Source organism: Chrysoperla carnea, chromosome 4, assembly GCF_905475395.1.
Source record: "Chrysoperla carnea chromosome 4, inChrCarn1.1, whole genome shotgun sequence".
NCBI lineage: Eukaryota > Metazoa > Arthropoda > Insecta > Neuroptera > Chrysopidae > Chrysoperla > Chrysoperla carnea.
Genome location: NC_058340.1, coordinates 67223602 through 67235077, shown reverse-complemented (window position 1 = coordinate 67235077; position 11476 = coordinate 67223602). Strand labels below are relative to the sequence as shown.

Sequence of the window (11476 nt, the reverse complement as noted above, 5' to 3'; positions counted from 1 at the left end):
TATTATTATTAAATACGTATTAAAATGTTTTTCGATGTATTGCTCGATGACCCTCATCTTCGTATTCTTTTTTACTAACCCACATCTTTTTAAATGTATCCAATGAAGCTAAAATTGAACCCCCAATCCATGTGGAATATAATCGTTCTTGCGGTGCAGATATCTACATAAAAAAGTGCCAGTGTCAGCTCCGATGCATGACTGGAGTTTACACCTTAAGAACGATTGTCTTATGACAATCAATGTTTTTTACAACAAATGTGATTTTTATATGATACAATTCATGGCGATCGTGGCAAGTATGTATATAGTATACTGTGTCAGTCAGGTTATTTTCAGTTTCAAACAATAAATACTTTCTCTATGTTTTACGTACTTTGTAGTATAATTTGTATATGACAATCAGAAAAAACTCGGAAGACACGCGATATAGTTCGTTGCTTGACTGAGTAGCTATGTCGTAATTCTATATCGGTGGGTAACAACTACACATCTATTTGTACGAGGTTCCTATGTGTTGTATAATGTGCTGTGTCCGTCAGGTTTTTGTCAGTTTCAAACAATAGATGCTTTGCTTGTGTTATACGTAAAATGTTTCACATCAAGTATATAACTTATACACACGCATTACTAAAAAAGTGAAAGGTGCTCACGGTAGGTTTGCATTCTTAAGGAGTAAACTCCAAAAATAAAAGTATAATTAAGTAATAAACAAAGAAAATGCAATAGTTACCTTAATTTTAATGTCTTTTGGTGCCAATTTTCTAATTTCCGCTAAAAGTCGATCTCCGAATCCCTGTAAAACAAATTTGTTTTCGTTAATAAAACAAAATTATCATATTTTTTAGATTTCCATACATTTAAGGTTGTTAAGAAGAAAATTTTCAATTGCGCGACAAACTTACAACTGATAAATATCTATAAACAACGATATTAAAATAAAAAGATAATACTCGAAATGTTCATTGTCCTAAATAAGTAACGTTGGGTGTCGGACTAAAAAACATTTTGAAACTCTTGAAAGAGAAATCTGCAGCTACGCAAATTTCCGAAGCGCAAAACAATGTCATACATGAGCTTGGACACAGCTTTTCAAATTACCAGCTGTTAAAAAATGACTTCTTACTACGCCTGGTCCTGGCTTTAGAGCTAGCAACGAATTCATTGAATATGAAGCTCGATCAACTACAAAAGATTAGAAATTTAAAAAAAAAAAAAACAATTACCTTAAAAAGTGTAGAACCACCCGATAATACAATATTTTGAAATAGATCTTTCCGTAAATCTAAATCAGACTTTTGTATTGAATATAAAAGTACTTCATGCAAGCCTTCACATTCTTCACCAATTAAATCCGGTCGGAATAGTACCTCAGCTGCACGGAATTTTGCTGGACCAATTGATAATGTATTTCCATCTGGTAACGTATATACAACTTGTTCCGTATCGACAGTTTCTTCTTTTTGTGGATTTGCTGCTAAGTAACATGCCTTCTCTTTAATTGTGCGAACTATTTCAAATTCAGCTGTTGTCTTAAAATTGATTCCTTCTTTACGAAGTAATAATCTGTAAATTGATTAAAGAAGCTGTATTTTTTTTTTTTTTAGCTTATTAACCAGGTATTACAGAGCGACCACAAGAATTAACTTAAAAAATGTATCATATTTTTCGCATTTTTAGACATTCATACAGATTAAAGTCGCATTAAAAATTAACGTCATTAACAGGTGGAACATATGGTCAGAAAAACTTGATCTCCTCATGGACACTCGTGCCATTTGAGTATTAATTATTTCTCTTAAAATTAATTTTCATTCAAATCGAATAAGAAATAGTTTATATTTAGATTATTTATGATTTTAGTTGAAACCGGTTTTTTGTGATTTAATCAGGAGTATGTTAGGTTAGAGTGGCTGTCCTGGGGTGGGATACACTTAGACCATACGGCCCCTTGTGATACCGTAAATGGGTTGGCCCATCCCCGGCCACTACTCTATGAACCATTTGGAGCTGTTTAAGAACAGCAGGAGGGCTTTGACGTCGACTGACTTTAGGCCGGAGAGGTCGTCAAAGAGAGGCTGGCTCAAGTAAGTCCATCTCCTCATGATAAGAGCTGGGCAGTGACAGGATTAAGCGTTTAGCATGCTTGCCGCACAGCCAGTGTCCTGTGATAGCCGCAACAATTTGCTAACAGAGGCCCTTGGAAGTGATATGAGAACTTCGGAACGCCTGCGATTGTACTCAGACCATATCTGTCTTGTAGTACCACAAGTACGTTCTTCCCTCCGTTAATTCATTTGACATACATCCGTTTGTCAAATGAATCGTTTTTTAGGGCCAAAATTACCTTATGTAATTATTTTATCGAAATTGGAGACAAAAATATTTGCCTCACTTTCTTCTTCCTTAATTTGACATCACCCTTTTTGTTTAACGATGAATACATACTTGAAATTTCGTGGGTAGCTTCCTTGAAACTTTCTCTTTACGACTTTTTTCGAAAGTGTTGCGTTTTCAACTTTCTGATAAATGTAGAGCTGGTAAGCTAACTAAAACGGCATGAAGCTATTCAACACAAGCGTTACTTATACATTAAGGCAGATTTATTTTAAGGAAGGTAATAATAAACCGTTAATCGTTAGAATCAATATAATAAACCCTGTGTATTAAAATTACTGGACATGTAGAAAAGACAAATGATCGTATTATCAAGAAATTAAAAAAATTCAATCCCAAAACTTACTTAAGATGGCGTGTAACATCTCTACCGGCAATGTCTACTCGCATGATACTATGTGGCATTGCAAAGCCTTCGAATATCGGAACAGCATGTGTGACACCATCCCCTGAATCTAACACAACCCCCGTCGTTCGACCAGTCGCATATAAACTTAATACCGCTTGCATCGACACAAACAATGCAGGTACATTAAATGTTTCAAAAAATATCTCAGCAGCTTTCTCACGATTTCTTCGTGGATTTAACGGTGCCTCTGTTAAAAGTACAGGATGCTCTTCTGCAAATGTTGATAATTGATCTTTACTATAAATGTAATTCCATATTCGTTCCATATCATTCCAATCGGTAACTATTCCATGTTCCATTGGATATCGTAACGAAAGTAAACCACGGTGTTCTTCAGCTTTAGGGCCAACGAATAAATCACCTTCTAACGCCCCAGCCATAACACGCACATGTTTAGGTCTTCCTATGCTGTAATTTTACATACATTTTATATAAATTATAAAATTATATTCAATTTGAAGTTACTTACTAATTAGGAAATCTACATTTTGGTATTTGATCCCCTGCAAAACCAGCCTTAATTACACCCGATCCCTATGGGGAGAAAATTATTATTTTACATTGGTCGCAGAGACTAAAACTGATTAAACTTACATTATCAATGACAACCGGTTGATTAATGATAACGTCATATGATTCCATGGTACTTTTTATTCCTATAATACAAATAAAAATTACGCCTTTAAAAATTACGGTAAAATAACGAGTGACATCAGGTTCTTAACTTCTTTTCTTTCACAAACTGACAGGATGACAGTTTCAGTACAGTTTAGCCAACATAAACATTTGACAATAGAGTGCGTTCTGTAAAGGCAATGGAGGCAAGTTGTCAGTGTCAATTAAAACCCCTGTAGTCACACATTTCTTTCCCTTATTAGAGGTTTTTATATTTTACTGATATAGTCTTTGTTAGAGGTTTGTAATTCAAATGCGACTTTTGTCTTCATATTGTTTGAACACATGGAATGTCGCTACATAAAACGGCAGGGGGGGAGTGAGAAGCTACTACCTCCAAAAATCATTTCCTTGATACTAAATTACAAATTTTCAACGCCCTACCTCAATCAAGAGCTGCTCAGTTACGGAATGATCTAAAATGGATATGTTCTCAAAATTACTGAAATTTATCCCCGCTAAGTTATTGTTTTCACGTCTTTTGGACTAAAGGGAGACGCTGGAGGTAGCCAAATGTCACGGGAAACTAATCGATATCTAGATAAGTTTCGCACTTCACCCCCGTGGCGGTCTTTGGCTTTGGCTCCGCGTCACAGAAAATAACATTACATAAATTGTAAGAAAACTTTAAAAAATAGTAACCAAAAAGAAATACGCCTAGAAAACGGAATTTTGCGATTGCGATGTGGTACTCTGATAATTTGAATTTATTTTGGGTCGATTGTTGAAATTCCGAATAGAAGAGTGTAATTTTGGGGTCTGTTTTACGATTTTTCGAGGAGTTGCAATGCAAAAGTTGAAGTTTTCCGATTTTACCTGTAAGTTTCAAGCAATTCCACGTCTAAAACGGCAAAAAAACCTTATCTTCCTGACATGTCTAGAAATCGCCTAGAATTTGTATGTAAGTATACATGAAACATGAGTGAGTGAGTCAGTGAGCTTCACTTAGGGTTATGTATTATACAGACATCCCCCCCCCCCACTCAAGGTGTTAAAAAAGCGGATGAAATTTTTTGGATACATTAAATAAAAAAAATCAATTGAAAAACTACATACCCGATTTTAAAAATTATTTCACTTTTAAAAAGAAAGTTACATTATCAGCGAATAACAAAGGCGGGTGTATTTTGTATAAAAAAAATTAAGATACCGCACCAAAAATTAAAATCAACGAAATTGTGCACGAAAGCGGAAATAACTGATTACAAATGAAGTGAAGTTTATAACGAAATAGTCTTTATATTTAAAATTGCAATTGCCCAACGAAGCGGGTGGGTAACTGCTATCTATACACATATAAAAGAAGAAACTGACTCGAATTTAATGATTGGATGTAGACTTTCTGAGATATCGCAATATTTTGATCGATTTTAGTCCGTATCTCAAAAACTACTTGGGCTGCCAAAAGACACAAATGTTAAACGACAATTGATTCAAAATTGATGTTTATTAAAGTAATTACAAGAAAAATAATTATATTTATATAACAAGAAAAGAAAATGTAGTTTAAACAATATTATGTAATATTTATTTTTACATTTAATAGTTTTTTGTTTATTTGAAATGTGTAAAACGACTAGCACTATTTTTTTTTCATTTTGAAACTAAATTATAACATAAAAAAAGATTCAGTAACTTCAAACAGTTATTTTCATCGACATTTATTAATTATAATATAAATAGAGCCTTAAAAATATTTCGCACATTATTTTGTATCACGAATAAAAAAACTTGATGAATATTTTTTATTCGGCGATTAAAAACTCGAAAATTAAAAACCTTTCTGAGGTTTAATTAAAATTTTTAAAATCTTATAGAAATCAGTTTTTAAAGAATTAGAGATTTTTTTTTTATTGAATCAATCGAAAATTACTTGTAATCAGGACTGTGATATATTTTACGTTAAAAATCAGCATCTTCAAAAGTGTGGCTACCACGAACGAAGGTCCGACCAGATAAAAATATTATTCACGAACTAAAATTTCGACTTCCACAAAACCTGGTGAGGATTTATATCAAGCCCATAGCCACTCTGTATTAAGAAATGTAGAATCCTAATAAATAAAACATTTTATTCATTTTTTCAAACAGATTCGATTATATTTTCTAAGTGTATTAAGTATAATTAAAATCAAAAATATTCATCAAGCTGAATAAAAACATTTCAATATATCTGTTTGAAGCAATTTTTTATTTGTTTTTATTATGAAAAATTATAGAATCAGATCACATAATCGACGATTATTAATCGTTTAACTACAATTATATTATATAATAGAACTGTTTTTATATAAGTGTTGTGTAAGGGGTGATTTGTTTATTTTAATTTGTTGTTAAATATAGTACAAGATAAGACTGATTACTTCGTCTATCTGTTTTTTTAATCAAAATACATTTTTTACACATTTTTCGGCGTTTGTATTTTGTGCCTTTAACAATTGGCAACCTTTATTTTCGATCACTTTTACTTAGGCGACCGTAATCTATGCAGACAGTTTTTCATGGTTTTTACATGCAACCGAAAAGATGTATTCATGAGTGTGGACCTTCAAGCTATTAAAACTTCATTTTGATTTTTTTTTTAAACTGATTGACATAGTAACCAATCACACAATGGAATCTTGGACTCAATTAGAATTATGTTAATCTGAATATTGTATTTTTCACCATAGGCATAAAAGTAAATATATAATGAATTTTTATTATTTTTTAAATATTATCAATATTTAATATATACTTATTATACATTCGATAATATTGTTTACACACCCAATCATATTAAAAGGTTGTTACCAGAGCCACGTGCAACCCATATGCCATAATGAAAAACAATCAGTTCAATAGAACAGCATTGTTCACTTGTTTTTTTTGGATAATTATTATTTTTCGTTATACAATCGTTTTTAAGTTGTAAAAAATTTATGTAAGGTTGTAAGACTACAAAATAGTTTGCTTTTATGACGAAGAATAATTAGGAAAAATATGGTACTTTTTCAAAATAAGGATTCGATTATAGCGCCAAGGCAATAAAAAATTGAACTATATACGTAGGATAAATAGACCGATTCTTTCTTGTTTTTGACAGATGTCAAAAAACTGTTCCAAGTAAAGACATATCACATATCTTCTATCTTTGTCAAAAAGCAATGTTTAATAAACGTTATTTATTTTCTTAACTTGAATATTTTTTGAAAACTCGCCGAAACAATAGTAAATCGATGAAAATAGCTTATTGACTTAGTTTAACGCTCTTGAGTGAGTCATCGTGTCTTAATGAGCAGGGAGTAATTGTTAAAACACCAGTACTCAAATTGTTGGCGAACTCTTAACGGAAGAATTTATCTTATTTCGTTTTAATATTGTTTAATTTTCGAAGGAATGTCCCTTTATTTTTCACAGGGAACGTATTCATTTCAGCCAATCTGAATTCAAAATTCAATGATTTGTATTAAACGTTTCTTGAATTTTTGAGTTGGATACTTCTAAAAGAAACTCATGTTCGAAAATAACCATTGAAGTTGCGCTATGCAGCTCGAGTTCTAGGTTACAGAGTCATGTTGATAGATTTTGACTTTAATGTCGTGAGATTTACCTAAGTATTTCATGCCAATCTCTCTTGTCGAATGCAGAGTGGTAATATCTTGACATTAAGTTTCGTTAAAAACAATATTGCACGCCGTACGAATTCGTAAACTTCCAATTTTCATTCAAATCCAAGATGCTAAATATATTTTAGTTCATTTTTTTACCAACAAAGGCGTTCTAATTTGTTTCGCTTGAAATGTTTTTTAATTGAAAGTATTATGGTTACAACATTTTGACAGATTTGTGACCAAAATCAAAAATTACTTTCTTGTATAAAATCAAAACAATGTAACCTATAGAAGACCAAAGGAAGTGTATGAAATATTTTTTATTAACGCTAATACTTGGAGTAAAAATCTTTGTTTTTAAACTGAAGTAGTCCCGTTGTTGTTTTTTTTTTTCTTAAAAATTATTTATATTGTGGCCACAGATAGATCATACTCCAATAAATAAAAGTTAAATTTTTTTGTTTAGATATTTAATACGTTGAGTGCCATATTGATTTCATGAGACCGTTAAGTCGGCTAGCTTTTGTATCATTCATATACAATATTAGAATAGCACGCAACGTCTTAACTTTATTTAAAAAATCACTTGGTACCAAGAGAATGTAAATTTAAAGCGAGAGACCCATTTTTACTTATATAATAATTTACTTAACCTTTTTTTTTTAAATATAAAAATTACATAAATTAAAAAAAATTAATTTACGATGAATAAAAATTACACATTTACGATATTAAAAAAAAACCAACAATGTACGAAAAAAAATAATAATTTCTGGTGAACAAAACTGTTGTGTCTCATCTCTTTTGGAATTAGAGATGAATAAGCCAGCTCAAAGGCAAGAGAGGCACGGGCTTCCTCCCTAACAACAGCCACCACCTTGCGCTCCACCTTGGCCACCAGCTCCAGGGAGTGATGGATTTGTTGGTGAATGTTGTGGCCCAATTTTAATACCGTTCGCTTCATTATTTATATCAAATACACCCTCTTGAATTTTTTCATAGATTTCTTTGGCAGTATTTATAAATGCTTCCTCAACATTTGCTGCTGTTTTTGCTGATGTTTCCATAAATACCAAACTATGTTCTCTAGCGAATGCTTCACCTTCTTCTTTTTGTACTTCTCTTCTACTTTCTAAATCACTGTAATTTAAAATTCAAGATCAATTAGCAATATAATTTTTTTAATTTCTCCCATTTTTAAGATTATTCTAGCATGAAATTTAAGGCTGTTTTTCACCCCCGAACCAAAAAGAGGGATGTTATAAGTTTTACAATTATGTATGTGTGTGCCTATCTGTCTGTCTGTGGTATCGTAGCTCCTAAATGGATTAACCAGTTTGATTTTGTCAAATTTGTTGAAAGATAATTGAAGGAGGATAACTCGCCACGCATGGAAAAGAAGCCAGACATAGGTATATAGAGGATCATAAAATATAATAGACTGGGATTCACGATTGACTCTGCACTAAGTATATAGCTGATCGCTCCATCTTCTGCGCCCTCTATCTCTTAAAAACGATTCAATGTATAGAGAAAGGTTTCAAGCAAAATTTATAGATAATTTTATCCTCTACAATTATTATAATAAATGTAAATACGATTTAAGGCAAAAGAAACGAGATATTTTGAAGAAAAAAAACTTATTTTTGCGACCTTTGACCTCAAATATCTAAGGATACTAACACGTGATCATATGTGACTTTTTAATAAAGGTTTGTACAAGACTTATTCCCTCAGATTTCGAGGTGAAACTCTCCTAAGATGATTGGACTATAAAAATTTGCAGGATACCTGAAAAAGTTTTTAATTGAATAAACGCACCTTTTGTTACCGATTAACATAATAACCATGTTCGAATTTGAATGCTGCCGGGCATCTTCCAGCCACGTTGTAAGATGATTAAAAGTTTCCCTTCGTGTGATGTCATAAACAAGTAAAGCTCCAGCTGCACCTCGATAATATGATCGTGTAATTGATCTAAATGCTTCTTGACCAGCGGTATCCCATATTTGTAGTTTGATTTGTTTGCCATCGATTGTAATCATTCGTGCACCGAATTCAACACCGATGGTTAAATCATGTACAGGTTGAAATCGTTTGTCAGTAAATTGTAATAACAGGCATGATTTTCCAACACCTAAGTACAAAATTATTTACGGATTATACTTTTGAAATGTATTGTGTGGCGAATTAAATGAATAGCGAGCATGAAACATTTTTTATTTGGAAAAATTCCTTTTCCAAGTTTTCCTTCGCGGATCCCCTTAAATCTTCAAATTGATTAATATCTATCCATTTTTTGTTATTCGAATATGAAATTAATTTTTTGTTATTCGACTAACTTTAATAATTGCAATCTTAGATTTGTCGACTGACGAAAACCCTGTTTTATATAACAACATTTTAGTTTAGAACTTTGATATGAAACTAATAAATTTCCCTGAATTTTCTTTTATTTTATGAAATTCCCTGACTTTTTCAGTAGAATTTGAAATTTACTGACATTTCCAGGTTACCCAATAATTTGGCCACCATGTTTGATTATAATTTCGGAGATTATCTTTCAAATGGTCAAATAAGGCATAATCCATACGCCAAAATACGATTTTTGTGTTTTCTGGGTCTAATTCAATGTTCGGATAAAACATTAATGTCGTCGGCCAAACAGCGCGCGTAATGACTCATAGACATTTATCTTTAAAATAAATCGCATAAAATCGGAAACCGGCCGCAATATTTCTTCACAAACTCAAATGGGTGGAGATCGATTGCCTAGATTTATTTACTTTTAATCTCTTACGTACGAGGATATTAACAAAAAGGGTGGTATTTACATGAGAAAGACAATTTGGCCAGTGGAAAGTTTATAATTCAAACCTGTTGAATTTAAAAATAATAAAATTTTTCGAAAAGATAAATTATTGAAATAAAAAACATATAAGTAATGGCCTTAGACAATACAAATATTTTATAATTATTAGAATTATTAGATAAGCGTTCCCCTATTTCTACAAAAAAACAAATTAGTCACAGTTGAATTAAAGAACAAAGAGCAATATTAGAAAATAAATAGCATAAACATGAGATCATTATTTACTAATTAGATTTGAAATTCAAAACAATGAAAATATCATGAAATTCAGATGAGACACAATAAATAATGGAAAAATATTATTTCTCCCGTAAGTATTGATTTTTCTCTGAAACATATGTTTTTTTTATGTTGAAATTATAAACTATTTCGAATAAAACATACAAAAAAAATCTCATAAAAATTTGTACAAAATGATAAACCTTTGTAACCTTTTCAGGAAATGTTTTTTGTTCAGAGTTTTATATTCATATATACCTCAAATCACTTATCAGTCTGTGGTATATACACTATAGTTAGAATAAAAAAAATCGATAACATACCCGTATCACCAATAATAATGTATTTAAACAAATATGCATACGACATTTTCTTTTGATTTATATCAAAAACTAATCACACAATTAATTAATTATTAGTAACTAATTTTTGTAATTCTTTATTCAATTTTTAACTCTTGAAATTGACAATCTAGCATCTAATTACAACACACAATACAACTACAGCTGTCTCTGAACGTCACTTTCAGTGAATATACGACGTATATTATTGTTCAATATCAAGAAAAAGACGGATATATATTGAATAACATAAATAAAAGAAAGACAGGTATATAATATTGCCAAGGGCGCCACAAGATTTATGGTGGGATTGTAGTATATTAATTTCAACGCAAAATACAAAAAACTCATATCAAAATTTTTCCACGTACTTTTCTCTCAACACATTTTCATAAAATTTGCATTAATTTTCTTAATCTGTTTCTAATAACACTAGTTTATTTGGTTTTTGTCCTTTAAATGAAAAGGATTTTTTTCCTAACTGGACTGAGTTTCAAAAAAATTATGAAGAAATATTTATTATTTTTATTTAGAAAAAAAGCCTGCAACAATACTTAAAATGAATCACCCTTTTTTTTTGTATTTATTTGTGGCTCTCAAAAAAGAAAACCCTTGGTCCCTTAAAATAGAAATAATAAAAGAAAGAAATAATTATCTAACATGCGGCCTGGTCCCAGTATCTTTCAGTTTGGAAAAATGGAGCATAAATGCTTAAAAGCTATGTTAGTATTAACTAAAGCCTAGACAAAGTTTAAAAATAAATATTTATTTAACTAAAGCCTGAAAATAAAATTTGTTAAAAACTTGATTTTTGACGTAATACAAATGAAACAAATATATCGTCAAAAATTGTATTTTGTACTCAGACTGGACTTCCAATTTTTCAATCGAGGGAGGTACAAACACCCAAAATTCATTCTCAAAATTATTTCATCCATTTTCAGATTAACTTTTTTATTAATTAAAAAAA

The 11476-nt window shown here is 31.0% G+C and overlaps 2 protein-coding genes across 2 annotated transcripts; both read right to left on the bottom strand.

Annotated features, from left to right (window-relative positions):
- Positions 1 to 3571, bottom strand: LOC123298108 (beta-centractin). Its single transcript, XM_044880013.1, has 6 exons — positions 3401 to 3571; positions 3276 to 3340; positions 2744 to 3214; positions 1227 to 1566; positions 734 to 796; positions 1 to 163 (listed from the first exon to the last, which is right to left on the bottom strand). The coding sequence occupies exons 1-6, from the start codon at positions 3446 to 3448 to the stop codon at positions 20 to 22; spliced, it is 1131 nt and encodes a 376-aa protein (XP_044735948.1). The 5' UTR covers positions 3449 to 3571; the 3' UTR covers positions 1 to 19.
- A 1868-nt stretch (positions 3572 to 5439) lies between these two features.
- On the bottom strand, positions 5440 to 10675 carry LOC123297302 (ras-related protein Rab-2). The gene is made up of 3 exons (XM_044878911.1): positions 10489 to 10675; positions 8896 to 9211; positions 5440 to 8214 (listed from the first exon to the last, which is right to left on the bottom strand). The coding sequence occupies exons 1-3, from the start codon at positions 10532 to 10534 to the stop codon at positions 7935 to 7937; spliced, it is 642 nt and encodes a 213-aa protein (XP_044734846.1). The 5' UTR covers positions 10535 to 10675; the 3' UTR covers positions 5440 to 7934.
- Between the last annotated feature and the right edge of the window lie 801 nt (positions 10676 to 11476).

Bases quoted from the DNA above. Each gene is read 5' to 3' on its own strand.
- LOC123297302 (XM_044878911.1), bottom strand. From the start codon at position 10,534: ATGTCGTATGCATATTTGTTTAAATACATTATTATTGGTGATACGG. The intron at 9,212-10,488 runs GTATGTTATCGA...TTTTGTACTTAG, and splicing joins CATTATTATTGGTGATACGG to GTGTTGGAAAATCATGCCTG. The intron at 8,215-8,895 runs GTGCGTTTATTC...TTTAAATTACAG, and splicing joins ATGTTAATCGGTAACAAAAG to TGATTTAGAAAGTAGAAGAG.
- LOC123298108 (XM_044880013.1), bottom strand. From the start codon at position 3,448: ATGGAATCATATGACGTTATCATTAATCAACCGGTTGTCATTGATAAT. The intron at 1,567-2,743 runs GTAAGTTTTGGG...ATCAATTTACAG, and splicing joins GATGTTACACGCCATCTTAA to ATTATTACTTCGTAAAGAAG. The intron at 797-1,226 runs GTAATTGTTTTT...TTTGTTTTACAG, and splicing joins GTGGTTCTACACTTTTTAAG to GGATTCGGAGATCGACTTTT.